At 42.5% G+C, this 13,965-nt stretch overlaps 1 protein-coding gene across 12 annotated transcripts in view; it reads right to left on the bottom strand.

Moving 5' to 3' along the window:
• ARID1B (AT-rich interaction domain 1B) overlaps positions 1-13,965 on the bottom strand; it is a 425,168-nt gene that overhangs the window by 120,635 nt on the left and 290,568 nt on the right. For all 12 annotated transcript variants that reach the window (XM_081829188.1, XM_081829193.1, XM_081829189.1 and 9 more), the window contains one exon: positions 8,693-8,936. In XM_081829188.1, the coding sequence (XP_081685314.1) occupies positions 8,693-8,936 (244 nt within the window). The remainder of the gene's footprint in view (positions 1-8,692; positions 8,937-13,965) is intronic.

Here is a 13,965-nt window from a genome sequence, read left to right as displayed (position 1 = left end):
AATATCAACATTAACAATCCCTGGTTATATCATTTATAAACATGCAGATGTGAATTATTAAAGATTAATGCATTTTAGGATTGGTGTCGGCATTCCGTTTGTCTCATGCCGAAACCAATTCTGTTCTTCATTAGTCAATGACAACCCATATCACCCTGTTATGGAAGAGAAATCAAAGGTGCAAGGGTGTGAGCTGAGAGTAAGTGATGAAACTGATTAGTAAGAGACTTAACAGGCTATAATCAATCAACACATCATCATAATCCTGGCTCCAGGGTTATTGGAACATAGAGAAATAAACATAACACCCGCTGTAAAACGGTTTTGTTCTCTTCACAACTGGTATCTATTCCCTTTAGAAAATATGGTAACATAGATCAGAAGTTTGTGAAATCAGCTTTAGGGACATCCTGACCATAAGTACTACTCATTTTATCACCTTTTTCCAAAATGCATAGTCGAATGATTTGTGAAACTTTTACTTCCAGGCTAAGATTAGTTCACAAAAGCTTTGGTACCCTCCGTTCCAATTCCTTGCTCCCCGTGAAGGCAGCGAACAGTGCAGGTCAATGCCAACGGCATTTCGACAGTCGCAGGGCACTGCTGATTCAAGGAGCAACAACACTCAGTTCAACACAAGTTTAGAGGGCTGACGGTCTGCTCGGCTCAAGAACTGAAATCAAACAGTCAACAAGGAGATTGACGTGCTTCTTCCGTGAACAGTGTAAAAAAATAACGGAGAACTGGGGGTGGGCTGCTGGATCAGCCACGTACACACATTAGTCACTGCAATTCTCACCGAGTGGGAAGGAGACACCAAGTATTTCCCTGGTGACATAGGTTTTTCTATGTTTTCATATGCAGGCAGAAGACCCAAGAAAGGGAATGGAAACCGAGAGGGAGACTTTAAACTGAACTGCATAACTTAATTTTTAACTGCGAGGGGGAGCAAGACCACCTGGAAATGTGTATTTTGAGAAAATCCTAATATTCTCTTACTTCTGAATATGGAAGAAGGAGTGGAATAGGTTTAATTTGAAATTGATTGGACTGGAAGAATTGAAAACAATTTCTGCTTTTGAAAAAAAGAAGAAATACTCATTCCCCAATTACCAGAATACCTGACTTGGGTCAGAAGGGGCCTCAAAAGGGTAGCTCAGAACCCCAGTTGTTTAGAATGCAAGGATCTGGCTGAGGTCAGCAGTGGGGAGCCTGCCCTCTAGACACAGCAGGAGAACAACCACGATGTCAACAAAGTGCTGAGTCTCCATAACACGGCTCCTGGTCTGAATTTTAAATCAGTACCCTAAAGGGGAAGGCTCTAGTGTCTAAGCCCTACAGAAATGCAGTTGCATCTCTCTCAAAGACAAAATATATTGTTGCTTTCTTAAGTACTGCTAAGCATCATTTGGAACGGATCTGAAATTACTGTTTCGTATAACATACAAATAGTTTACTTTGTAAGGGAAAAAAAAATACTGGCTGAAGTTCTCCATGGTTTGTAGAACTGCTGAATTGATGGTTTCCAGGCTGCCACAGATTAAAAACAAGGATATATCAATGGCATTTTGTGTTTAAGAATTTTTTTTTTCCTGCTCAGCTTGCCAATAAGCAGCATGCATCTTCCTTGCAACAAGCTGTTGGAAGATTTCTACTTCGAGAGAAGCCAAAACGGGGCACTTGATAGATGTTTTAAAATAAGATTACCAGGTAGGGTGACTGTGCACACTTTCAAGTAAAAAATGTGTCACTCCCTGCAGTGACATCTCCGAGGCAGATGCTCCTGATGGGACCATGACAGGAAACTGGGCTAGAACCACTCACACAGAGTGGGAGAAATTCAGAATTTTACCCTGCGTTTTAAGCAAAGATAAACTAAAAAGTGGAAAATTTCTTTATTTAGGATGGGTTAGGCTTTCAGCCCTAAGAGTTCTAAAAATCCAAGGGGAATGGATTAAAAAAAAAAAATCGAGAGATACGGCTTGCACCCTCTGGTGTTCATTTTGTAGGTACTAATCTTGACAAATTAGAGCAGGAACTATCATTTCCTCTCACTAAAATCCTTCCTGTTCACTCCAGCCTATGACTAACTCCTAAATGCAATTCATTTTTCTCTTTCCCATTATAGCATCCTTCCAGAATCTGCTTGTCTGAATGTCAAATTAAGCAAGAAAATTAGTTTTTTGACCACAGTGTCTTCTTGTTTGTATCTGCAGCTCTATCAGCTCCCACAGACATCCTAGCTCTCACTTGGCTTAGCGGAGGGTAGAAGCAGGTGAGCACTTACATAGGATATACCACAGTGCTGCCCTAAAAGAGTCATTTTCCATATTTAATCGAACATGTGCCACCTTTTTTGGAATTCATTCTTTTAGTATCTGAGATTTTCCTGAGGGGTACAAATTCATTAGGACTGGTTGGGTATGCTGGATGCATCACTCACCATCCAGGAACTGACATGATAATGCTTCAGAGAAATCAGGCTTAACTGTAAAGTAACTGGTGCTTTAAGAGAGTGGAAGGGTGATCTCTGGCAAACCGATTCTACAGGCTCTTAAAACCTGTGATCCTTTTCGAAGGACAGCAACTGAAGGTATCTGCCGGGTGTGAGTTTGCACAGGTCAAGGGGCACGGAGTGTGTGTTGGGGGGAGGGGTGTGTGCGCCTGGAGGAGGCTCCCCGGAAGCAGCTGTGTGTGTGTGCACCCGGGGAAATGCTCCAGCGAACTGCAGAGGGAGGGAAAGGAGAGCTTCCAGAGGAGGGAGGCATGAATAGCAAAAGATCGGAGCGATGAGGACCGCTCTTGAAAGATTAATGAAAGACTTCGGTCCACCTCACCCTCCTCCTTCACGGTCTCTCAGCTCTTAAACCGCCCTGACCCACAGCCTCTCATGCGCGCGAGCCCGCTCTCTCTCTCTCTCTCTCTCTCGCTCTCCTCTGGCCGGCAGTCAAGCTGGAAAGGGCGATGTGAGAGGCGAGACCTCAAACAGCAAGGCACATAAAACTCAAAAAGAAAGAATTTTACTTTCATATTTGATGAAACTTTATCTCTGTTGACGACGGCCAGGAGGATGGGGTCTTTGATTAGTCTTATAATAAAGATCCAGGACGAAGCCAGAAGGAATGACCATGAAAAACAAACATCTATTCATCATGACACCAACATGAATACCTAGATTTGTATCTTTGGTCCTAGCCTATTATAATCAATAGCCCTTCTGCTGTCAGATGAAAGGGTCTTAACTCCACCTAAAATTGGACTTGGTGCAGATGCCAAATGCTAAAAAAAAAAAAAAAAGGGAGAAAATCTATTCAGGGATTTACAGTTACTATCCTTAGAGCTCTGTTAACAAAACCAATGAATATTCTCAGCAGTGGAACATTTAAAGTTTTTATAAACAAAAATGTTTATCAGGCTATGAACAGTTAATTTCTGCCTGCCCATCACCACTCTCCACTGTATGCTCACCCTTCTTAATATTTAACACTGTTGCTGCTTCCAGCACATGGAGGAAAAAGCTGACAAAAGCCTTTGGCCAATAAAATAAAAATTAAAAAAAAGTTGGGCTTATTTACATTTTTGCTTTGTTAGTAAACGGGCATGGTTGGCTCTGGAGGCAAGACAAGTGAAATTAACACCCACTAAATCTTCTGGCAACAGCTATGCATTCTGATGTTGTGCTGTGTCAGCTTTGCTACGTGTGGGGACGAATGAGGCCCCGTGTCAGACCTACACAATACATGCAAGACCCAATCGTTTATTTTCCTAAAACCAAGGTAAATAACTCTAGGATGTGAGCCAGTAAGCAGCAAAAGTACAACGGGATCATTTATTAGAAGGGAAACCACATGTCTAACATCAGACCTTTCAAATCAATTGCACCCGACGTGAGATTTGCCTGATTTAAATGTGTATATACATGCGCACTACCAATTAGAAAGATGAAGATACTTCGTTTCTGTCTCTAAATATAAATACACCAATATAAAGAGGAGGGAGAAATGAAAACAAAAAGGAGAAACAAGGAAACGTATCATGGCACTGGGGGAAACGTACAACGTACACATTTTGGTTCTCCAATGCTTGTTTACATTGAACGACGGGGCTGAAACCCTTAACTTCTGACTACGGACTGCCGACTGCCGCAGGGCTGGAGCCCAGGAATGTGCAAACAAAGGGAGAATCCATGTGGCTACTTACCATAGAAAATCTCCATCCTGCTTTTCAAAAGAATGCAGGAAGGAAAAGCCCCACTGAGCGAGGGCAGTGCCAGGGCCGATGCGGTGCCAGCATGTATCACAGCAGCCGTCCCCATGACACTCACAATGTTTGGGAGGCAACAGGACAGGAGGGCAAATGTGCAGTGGGTGGAGAAATGGTTTAACAGGCAAGAAGCAGATTCAGCCATTTGGGATGCTTTCCTGGGCTTTTGTTTATCTACCTCTGTAATAGTTCTCATTAGCTGTCAATTTCATTTACCAGGACAGAGATGGAGAAAAATGATTGTTCTTTTTTTTCACAAACCCTGGGAGGCAACAGTAGGAAGAAGCCCCACGACAGTTTGGCTTTACCCCACCGCGGCTATCGGCTACACACCAGCTGCGCGTTTTAACAATGACTTGCCGGAGACAATGAGTGAAAGAGTCAATCTGTGACACACGGAGAGAGGCAGGAGCAATCTAGAGCAGGAGGTAATGGAAGAGAAGCGAGGTCAGAAGAAACAAGTTAGTGCTGGCAACGAGAGGAGGGAACAGGGAGAAAGAAAGCACAATATTACAGAAAAAAAAAGGGGGGGCGGAAAGTCCAATCACACATTCCCAAAGCAGCAGTCGGGAGTCTCCTGCCTTGGGTGGGACACCGGGCCATCGCCACCTGATATCCGTACTTCACCAGGACAGACTCAGGAGCAAATGGCGTTAGACCGTACATCGGGCTTAGGATCTAATGGATGGATTCACAAAACTTCAACATGAGGACTAGGGATGGGAACAGGAGAAGGTGAGACTACTAAATGGGCCTAATGATTCTCTAAGGGAAGGTGTCTTTGCATTTGGTTAAATAAAAAAGGAACAATCAACTTTATGACCATCTCTAAAACGTGGTTTTATTACCTATGACCAAGTTCACACAAATCCATTGAAAAAAGAAAAAAAAACAAGAGCATATAGGCTAGGTGAAGGGAAAGAGAAGACCAAAATTTTTTTCAAACAAAAACCTTCATGATTTTTAACAAATCCCCTTCAGATAACAACATACAAGGTTTGTGATGAACATCTATCAAAAACCGATGTTTGAACGTCCCTGGGCTTAGCTTTGGGAACAGAGGAGGAGAAACAGGTAGTATCTGGATGCAAGCCATGGAGGATGACCACCAAGAGGTCCAGGGCAAGATAGATGTGTGGCTCCTCTGTATGAATTAAAAAAGGGTGCCCCTTCCCAAGGAAAGCAGCTTGAATTTCACTCTCATTTACCCCTCTGGCCCATGTCCTTGTCCGTGAGCAACCTGCTCGACTGCACCTGGCCACTAAGAGGGTGTACTGACCAGTTAGTTGATGCTATCTCGATACATGCAAAAGTATGAGAAATAACCCTGGATTTTAAACTACCTCTATCGTTAAATTTTATGTTAGACTGACTGCCCATCACATTACACAACAATCAATTTGCCTAGGATCTAAATGAAGCAAGGGTATGGATTCTTGTTTTCCCCTTGTCTTCTGGTCTCCTCTTGGCCTTCTCAGACCCAATCCCCAAGAAGATCAACCACTAACTTACCATTTTTTTTTTTTCCAGTTAGAAGAAACATGGATTCAACTTTGTGAAAATACATTATGCTTTCATGGCTCGCTTGAAGGCAGTCTTACTGAGTGACCTCAGTAAACCCAGCAAGTCATCACTGGAAACTTTACATGCGTGTCTTCTGAACTGAACAAGAACACCGCTGGATTAAGAATCAGAAGACTCGCTGCCCAAACCAACTGTGCTGGTCTGGGCGGTAATCACGGGGGCAAGCCTCTAGGTCTCAGGTAATAATAACCGTACGCAACAACAGTTCACATGCACTGAGTGCTGACCCTGTACCTGCCTCATGTGCATTAACACATTCAAACTTTACAGGAACCCTAAGAGATACAGTTATTATCTTTACAAATGCAGAAACTGAGGCTCAGAGAGGCTTAGAGGCCTGTCCAAGGTTACACAACGAGGAAGCGCCAGTAAAATGACGAGGTGATATCAGATGATTATGAAAGTCCATCCCGCTGAAATGTAATCTGTGATTCCAGCCAGGAGAACAGGGAACAGGTGTCAAAACTGCCGACCAGATTTCCCAGGAGGTTATTCCTCTTACAGTAACATGAACATGAAAGAGACATTCCATTTGCCGTGCTGTATACAATTCCACGACTCTGTACCCCATTGCCTTCAGCAAACGTGGTTACGGATCTACTGGAAGAGCCTTCCTCCCCCCCAGATGGAACCTCTGCTGTGGCATCTCTTCCCTGAACCAGGCGATGCAGAGGAGCGGCCTGGAAGTGTGCGGTGAAATGAAAATGGAGGCCCCGAGCAGTTCGCATTTTGGACCCAAGTTTAAAAACGAACTGGATGCTTTAAACAACATTTCCAAGAAACCTGAGAGCTTTCTACTAAAAACTTCCTTTCCCAGGAAGCAGGCGGAGAGAATCCTATCCAGGCCCCCACCTGCCGTGACTTGTTGAGATGGGGCTAATGGGTCATCAGAAGCGTCATCCGCTGACCAACTTAACCCTGCGCATGAGTGAACAAAGCAGCAGACGCTGAAGCCAGTGCCCCTGCTGAGCTACCTCCTCCACAATCTGCGCTATCATGTGTCCCAAGCGAGCTCGTTTCTTGGGGGATGTGTTCTACACCACATCAAAATCCAAACAGTGAGGAGGAAGCCTCAAAATCCCCATCGGAATGATAAAACGTATATATGCAAATCATCAGATTGTGAATTACCTGTGTCAGGAATTTTAAATGAAAAACTACAATATCTTTATATCTCAGAAAAGTCTTCATCGAAGTTATTAAGAAAAGTCCTTTTGATCCAATTTAGAAAGCAGCGCGTTCTTGCTCGACAAATACAGTATTTTACATATGACTTTCCAATGTTTAGGTAAGTGATGCTTCAAAAACCATCTCATAACCAAAAATTGCCTAAGGAATTCTGAAATATAGAGTATTCATAGCTTTAAAAAATATTAAAAGCAGATAAATCCAGGTTTTACTATATAATCTCTGTGAGGACAGAGATTCTTTTTTGAAAGAAAGGTTAACATCAAAATGCCTTCATCAAAATGTGCGAAATTATAGCTGTTTTCTAAAATATGGATGAATCTTAGAAACAGAATATTTAGTTAAATAAGTAAATTCTAGGAGACCATTTACAGTACAGTACAAATGGGGTAACCACATTTCCTGTTGTGCCAAGAACCTTCCTAGTTTATGCCTATTGTCTTGTAATTATTAATAGCAACCCTTCCTGCCCCCAAAGTGTCTCAGCTTGGCTGAAAAATGATACAGTCATTCTAAGTATGTTTCTATAAATACATTTCTATAAATCTCAAAACTAAACAAAACTAATGATATATACTCTATGAATTTTTGCAATAAAATTCTTCAAAAAACCCCAAAAAGAACCATTAAAAAATATTCAGAGAGTATTTGGGGCAGGGGAGAGGAAGAAACCTGAAGAGAAGGGAGGAACACACAGGTAGACACACAACATTGGTGATACTCCAATTTTAAACTGGATGGTGGGTTCATGAGTATTCTTTGATAGTTATGTCTCACGATTAGCATGTTCTATACATTTATATATATGCTTATATATAAAACATTCCATCATGAGCTTTTTTTAAATATAAAAGAAAGAAAACGGTAAGAAGGGATAAAACTACCATCCATGCTTTCAAGAGAACAGAGTAAACTATTAGAAAATTTATCAGCAATTTAATATAGTTCTAATAGGTTAGTAAGAGGCACTTTCTGGCAGCCACCTAGACTGTGCTCGCAAAAGTTACAAGGGAAAAAATTTACATTTAGTTTGCTGATACAAGAAATGGGTGATGCTGACATAAGAAAGCTGGACATGACAGACAAATAAGCCTACGTACACAATAAAGGAAGCAGAAGATACAGAAGCAGTGAGACCACTGAAATACGAATGCAAGAGTTAACTGGAACATGAACTCCTTGTATCAAAATCAGAAGGTCCGTTTCTATCAGTAACAAGGACCCGAATGTGTGCGGGCCAAGTAAAACACAGGTGAGTGTAAACACGAAACATGGGCTACACAATATCCGTCCTGGCATAAATTAAACAGAACCATACAAACTAAGGCCAATCCTCGCACACAGTCTCACCTTGGTGGCACTTACCAACAGAGCACCTTAGTGAACAGAAGCACTACAAAATTCGCTAAGAATAAATAATTTTCTAGCATGAGGTGAATGTCCAAGCCAAAAATATTAAAGTAATTGGTGATTTTATTGAGTGTTTATATTCATTAGTTGCGTATCTTTAGGAACTGGAACTCTCAAATGCTTTGGTGACAATTCACATCACCAGGTTTTTCAACAGTAAGAAAGCAGTGGCATGCATGTTGCTCTCGATGAACACTAGGTCTGTCTTGACTACAGAGTAAAATAGTAGTTACTGAGAAATGAATACCTGGAATACTTGCAGGAGAAATCGGGCCAGATCGCGACTGGTTGCTGCCCACAGGAGAGCCGACAGGAGAAGGCGATGGGCCCCCAGGGATGCTGGAGAGATGGGGGGATGCGTGCGGAGAGAAAGGTGACTGAGCTGGGTTGCTCTGATCCCCTTGGCTGCTCGTGGACCCAGACGCACTGACTGCTGAGCTCAGAGTTGCCTCCGTTCCCGTGGGGAGGTCATCGATGGAGCCAGACAGGTCCTGAGAAAGAAAGAAAGAAACACCATATATTTATGGAGTAACACACTCGGACCCATACCTGACCAAAAAATGATTTAAAAATCCTAACAGTGTCCCTTTCAGAGATAGTTTTTCTTAGATAATTCCCAAAATTCAGAGTGTGGCCACTTGCTATTAGAAGACTTCCAGGAGGTCTCTCGTGAGTTGAACCCTAAGATCTGTTCCAGCCCCAAAAAGTAAATAAAGTTGTACCTCTCTTTCATAAAGCCATCTGACAGCTTTCCTTTAAGCTGCCAGCACCTAGTCCAACACACATGTTCAAGGAGTCACAGGAAACAGCACTTGAGGTGGTGACTTACCATCTGAATGGAATGGTGGCTTCAACACTGAAAACTACTGTTCCGGATCCTTCTATTTAGAGTCAACATTGAAGGACTGTTTGAATTTCAAACTATAGTATTCTAATGGAAGAGCAATTATTTATTTATTTATTTGAGAGAGTGCACATATGCGTGTGTATGTGAGCAGGGGGAGGGGCAGAAGGAGAGAGGGAATCTTAAGCAGACTCTGCACCGAGCATGCAGCCCAATGTGGGACCCACGACCCTGAGACAAAATCAGGAGTTGGGTGCTCAACCGACTGAGGCACCCAGGCGCCCCACAGAACAGCAAAATTTTAACCAAACCTTGTGGTGAGAAATTCTTGCATTCTAAGTAACTGTAAGCACCATTATAATAAAATAGTAATATGTATGTTTCTGAATGATAATGTGAATATAAACCCCTTTGAGGTTATGTTGGCAGAAATGAGTCCTAATGTTATACCTTATTTTTTTATAACAATTTTAAGCTAAAGAAACAATTTTTAGTGCCAACTAATTTGCTCCTAACACCCTCTAAGGCAGTTGTTAAAATCACCGTTTGACAGATACAGAAACTGAAGCTCAGCTAGTCAGTTATGGTCGAAGGTGACCCCACTGAGGACAGAACCATCTGTTAAAGGGGACGAAGGGAGGCTGAGGGAGAAAGGAGAAAAACAGGCTTCTGCACCCTCGTCAGACTGAAAGGAGGAGAGACTTTAGTCTGGCCTTCCTCACCGCCGTGGCACCGGGGCCCAGAATGGCGCCCAGTCCCACTGTACAGACCCGCAGTCCCGCTCACCCAGCAGGTGCTCAGTCGGCCAGGGCCGGCCTGTGATCCCAGGTCACAAGAGTCTGCAGACCCAGGCAGGGCACAGAGCCGGTGCGGCTGGGCTCTCAGGGCTGCGGTGTGGTATACAATTACGTGTCTTGATGATCTAGGACTAAATGCTACAGAACGGGATCAGAAATGCTGGATGATGCTACAGTCTACAAAGCATATTCAATTCTAATTTATACCCTCGACTCATTCAACTTTATTAATTTTACCTCACTGCTTACTACAGGGACGTCTAAAACTAGGGCTTGGAAAACTGGTGCAGGTGGATGCTTAGGATCTGAAGAATGAATCTAGACCAGCAAATACAAAAGGGAGCAGGTAAAGCACAGCTGGTTGTAGCTCTTCAGGGTCCCCCCAAATGTCAAAAAGCAAACTCAGGATGAGGATCCCAGTCTCCTGGAAAGTTTATCTGTTAACCATCTGCTATATCATATAATTAACTTCTCTTTTTTTTAATAGCAAAATTGCCAATGATTAAAAAATACCTTCTAAATAGCTATGAAAGCCTCATAAAAATGAATGTTACGGAAAAACAAAAATTTCTTATGCTAAGAAGAATAACATCTAAGTAGAGAGTACTCTTCAACGTCATATAACCATGCTTATGAATAACAAACATAATAGTCACAGCGTAGATTGAACACATCACCACTTGAGAAAGTATCATTAAATTTCCAAAATGAAATGGGGCTAACGGAATCGTATTTTCAGAATCCAGAGGAAAAAAGTAAACATTTCTACCCAGGGCACACAAGTTGCATGATTTTGCACATATTCAGCTGCGAAAACACTGTATTTGACTTGACTACTGGGTTCAACAACAGTTCGATTCAGACTCTTTGAACTGAACACAGCTTTTGCGAAGCAGGGTCAGAAACACAGGAAGGTTATTAAGCAAGTGACATGCTACATACAATGGAGAAAATACTCACACTTCAGAAATCAAGGCAAGTATCTGATTTTCTAGAAACAACACTGAAGCCAGCAGAGTGTACATGTGCACACACACTGACTTGCTGAAAGAGAAAACAGGGCAAGTTCCATCGGTCCCTCCCTCCCTCCCTCCCCAGGCAAACGGCTGACTCCTCACGTGCACAGCCTCAGAGTGAGGATGGGTGCCGGGGTGGGGAAGAGTGGTTGGAGTCCTGGATGGTTCTTTAAGTCCCTCCCTTCCTAACTTGATGTAACCAATTCACAGAAGTGCGGAGGGACCCCCAGAGGGGCTCTTCAAAGCATTGCAGCCTCTGGCTGGGGGCTCAAACTGGACCCTGCCTATTTTTGCTTTGCCACCAGCTGAATGTTTTTAAACGACTGAAAAAAAAAAAAATCAAGAGCAATACTCTGTGATCTATGAAAAATACTTGCAATTCCAATTTCAGTGTCTGTAAGGTTTTACTGGAACATTGTCCCCGCCATTCCTTTCTGTGTGGCCCATGGCTGCTACAGAGACCCCGTGGCCCGCAAAGCCTAAAATATTTACCATGGGGCCCTTTCAGGAAAAGTGTGCCAACCCCTGATTCAGAGAGCGGCGGGATTCCTGGTATAGCCTCTACGGCCGCTGCCTCTCCCTTGGGGTAAAGAGAGAGACGGGACCCAGCTGAAGTTCGTGGTGACACGCTGCCCAGCAGGACCTGTCGGCGCTTCCCCAAGAACAGGCGCTGGCCGCACGGCTGCATCCATCGGGGAAACACTGAATGGGAGCCAGAGAGAGCCGTGCTCTCTCTGCAGGTATCCCAATCACCCAGGGACGCCCCCAGTGAGGATGGCTGGTGGGCTCCAGGTGCAGACGCACTCCCTTAATACCTCACGAATGTGTATCACTAATAAACAAAGGGTCAATCAGACAAAATCAGTTGGGGCGGGGAGGGGCGGGGAGAATAGGATTTGATGCTTCTTTGGAGAAAAAGAAAACGGTAGATAACTAGATATAAAACCATTCTCTTTTATTATACTACATATGGGATTAAACACAGAAAAGACCTGACATAGATTTGATTTTTTAAAACATCATTATTTGAAGTTAAATAATCTTATGCAAATCTTTCTTCATAAAAAAAAACAACACCCCAAATTGTTACTTGGAAATTTGTAAAATTCTCCACATGACCTATAAATTCCTTCCCTGTCCTCCCTTAAAATTCCAAGTTATGGCTGAACAAGTGACATGGATGGGTGTTAAGAAGGCTTCAGTCAAGCTGCAAAAGCATGAAAAACATTTCTGTTATTCAACAAGCTGATCGAGGAAATACCAAGAGAAAAATATAAAAACGGTGACTTTCTCAGTGCTCACATGTCATCAGAATTTCAGGGCTGACTAGACCTCAGTGTAACAGAAGAGTAATAAAAAGATGTAATTTCTATATTACTATTATACATACACGTAACTTTTATATGTAAATTATAGAGAAATATTCCCGCCCTGCAGACGCTTAGGGTATCCATATGCATAGCTATCTTAAAACATGCTAATAAAAGAAGTTCAACAGTGGTTTAAACATTCAGCCTAGTTAACAAAGAAGCTCTGTAACTAATACTCCTCTGGAGGACAATTTAGTCAGCAGGGCACCAACTCTATTCTTCCTTTTAAGTACTATCAGATCTATGATGTCTGGAAAGAACAGAGAGACCTTACTGCATCTCATTCTAACCAAGGCACCTTCAAGCTACAGTGCTTCCATTTATCTTGCTGGGAAGCTGGCAGGTAAGGTAATGGCAGGGAGGACTCTTTGAAGGGGCCGGAGGAGTCCCCCTGCCCCACAGCATTCCCGGCATCTTTCCTTTGTATGGAGGGGAGTGACGGGTGAGGTAATGACTTCATGGGCTCCTACAGAGTAAATTCAGGATTTTGCCAGGACAGCCTTAGTTGGTAAAATCTTGCTCTCGAGTTGGGTTTTCAGTATCTGACATCACTCAGGATACTGACTACTTTCCAGCACACCAAAAATAATGTAACTTCTACTGTCGATGGTTAATTTATTTTTTAGAAAATCAATGCCTTAAAAAAGAAAAGCTTGTTTTGCTTTAAAATTTAATTTAAGTGAAAGTTCCCTGCAAAGACTTTCCCTCTGTAAACCATCATCTCTGCACCCTCTGTCCATGTAAAACTTTCATTCTAATCCAAGTGGCAAGTACAAGAGATTTCACTGCACTTGGAATGAAATGCCACCAGGGAGCAATAACAATCCTATCAAGACTCTGACAAGAGAAACACTTATGAATTAACACAGAGCACAAATATGTTCCTGATTCAATACAATGGGACAGGGTGGGGAAGGGCGGTGACAGGGCAGTGATGGATATGGGAACATGCCATGAAGGAGGAGCATAGGAAGAATTTTTAGAGATCTACATAAATGCAAAACAGACCTACAACATTATAAATATTCTCTCTCAGGTCTACATATTATCTATGATCCTCCCTAAAAATACTGTTAGTATATTATGACTTACTACATCAAGAGTCATCTTTGGCTTTGATGGAATTCAATTTATCTAGGAAGGTAGTAGCTGACTCAAGGATAAATTCCGTCAATCCTGGTGATGTCTTACTGTCTCAAACACCTGGGAATAAGTCAGAAAATCTTACTCCCTTGTTTAATTAAATAAGCGGGTTTTAAAAAAAGCAAATCAACTCCAAAATCCTCTAAGCTGTGGTCCTCAATACAATTAGTTGATAGCATCAGATCAGCATCTGATAGAGAACTGGAGAGGAGCACACACATTTGGGCGTCTCTTGCTCAGAAGTGCCCCAAGAGAGCACGAGGATAAACACTGAATTAGAAACAGAGAAGATATTTCAATCAATGAGACTAGTTCAGGTCTCTTGTTTAAGGATTTTAATAGGGTACAGT

Source organism: Leptonychotes weddellii, chromosome 8 (assembly GCF_054177405.1).
Source record: "Leptonychotes weddellii isolate Sample4059 chromosome 8, ASM5417740v2, whole genome shotgun sequence".
NCBI classification, from domain to species: Eukaryota; Metazoa; Chordata; class Mammalia; order Carnivora; family Phocidae; genus Leptonychotes; species Leptonychotes weddellii.
The sequence above is the reverse complement of the archived record's forward strand: the minus strand, read 5'-3'. Positions and strand labels throughout refer to the sequence as shown.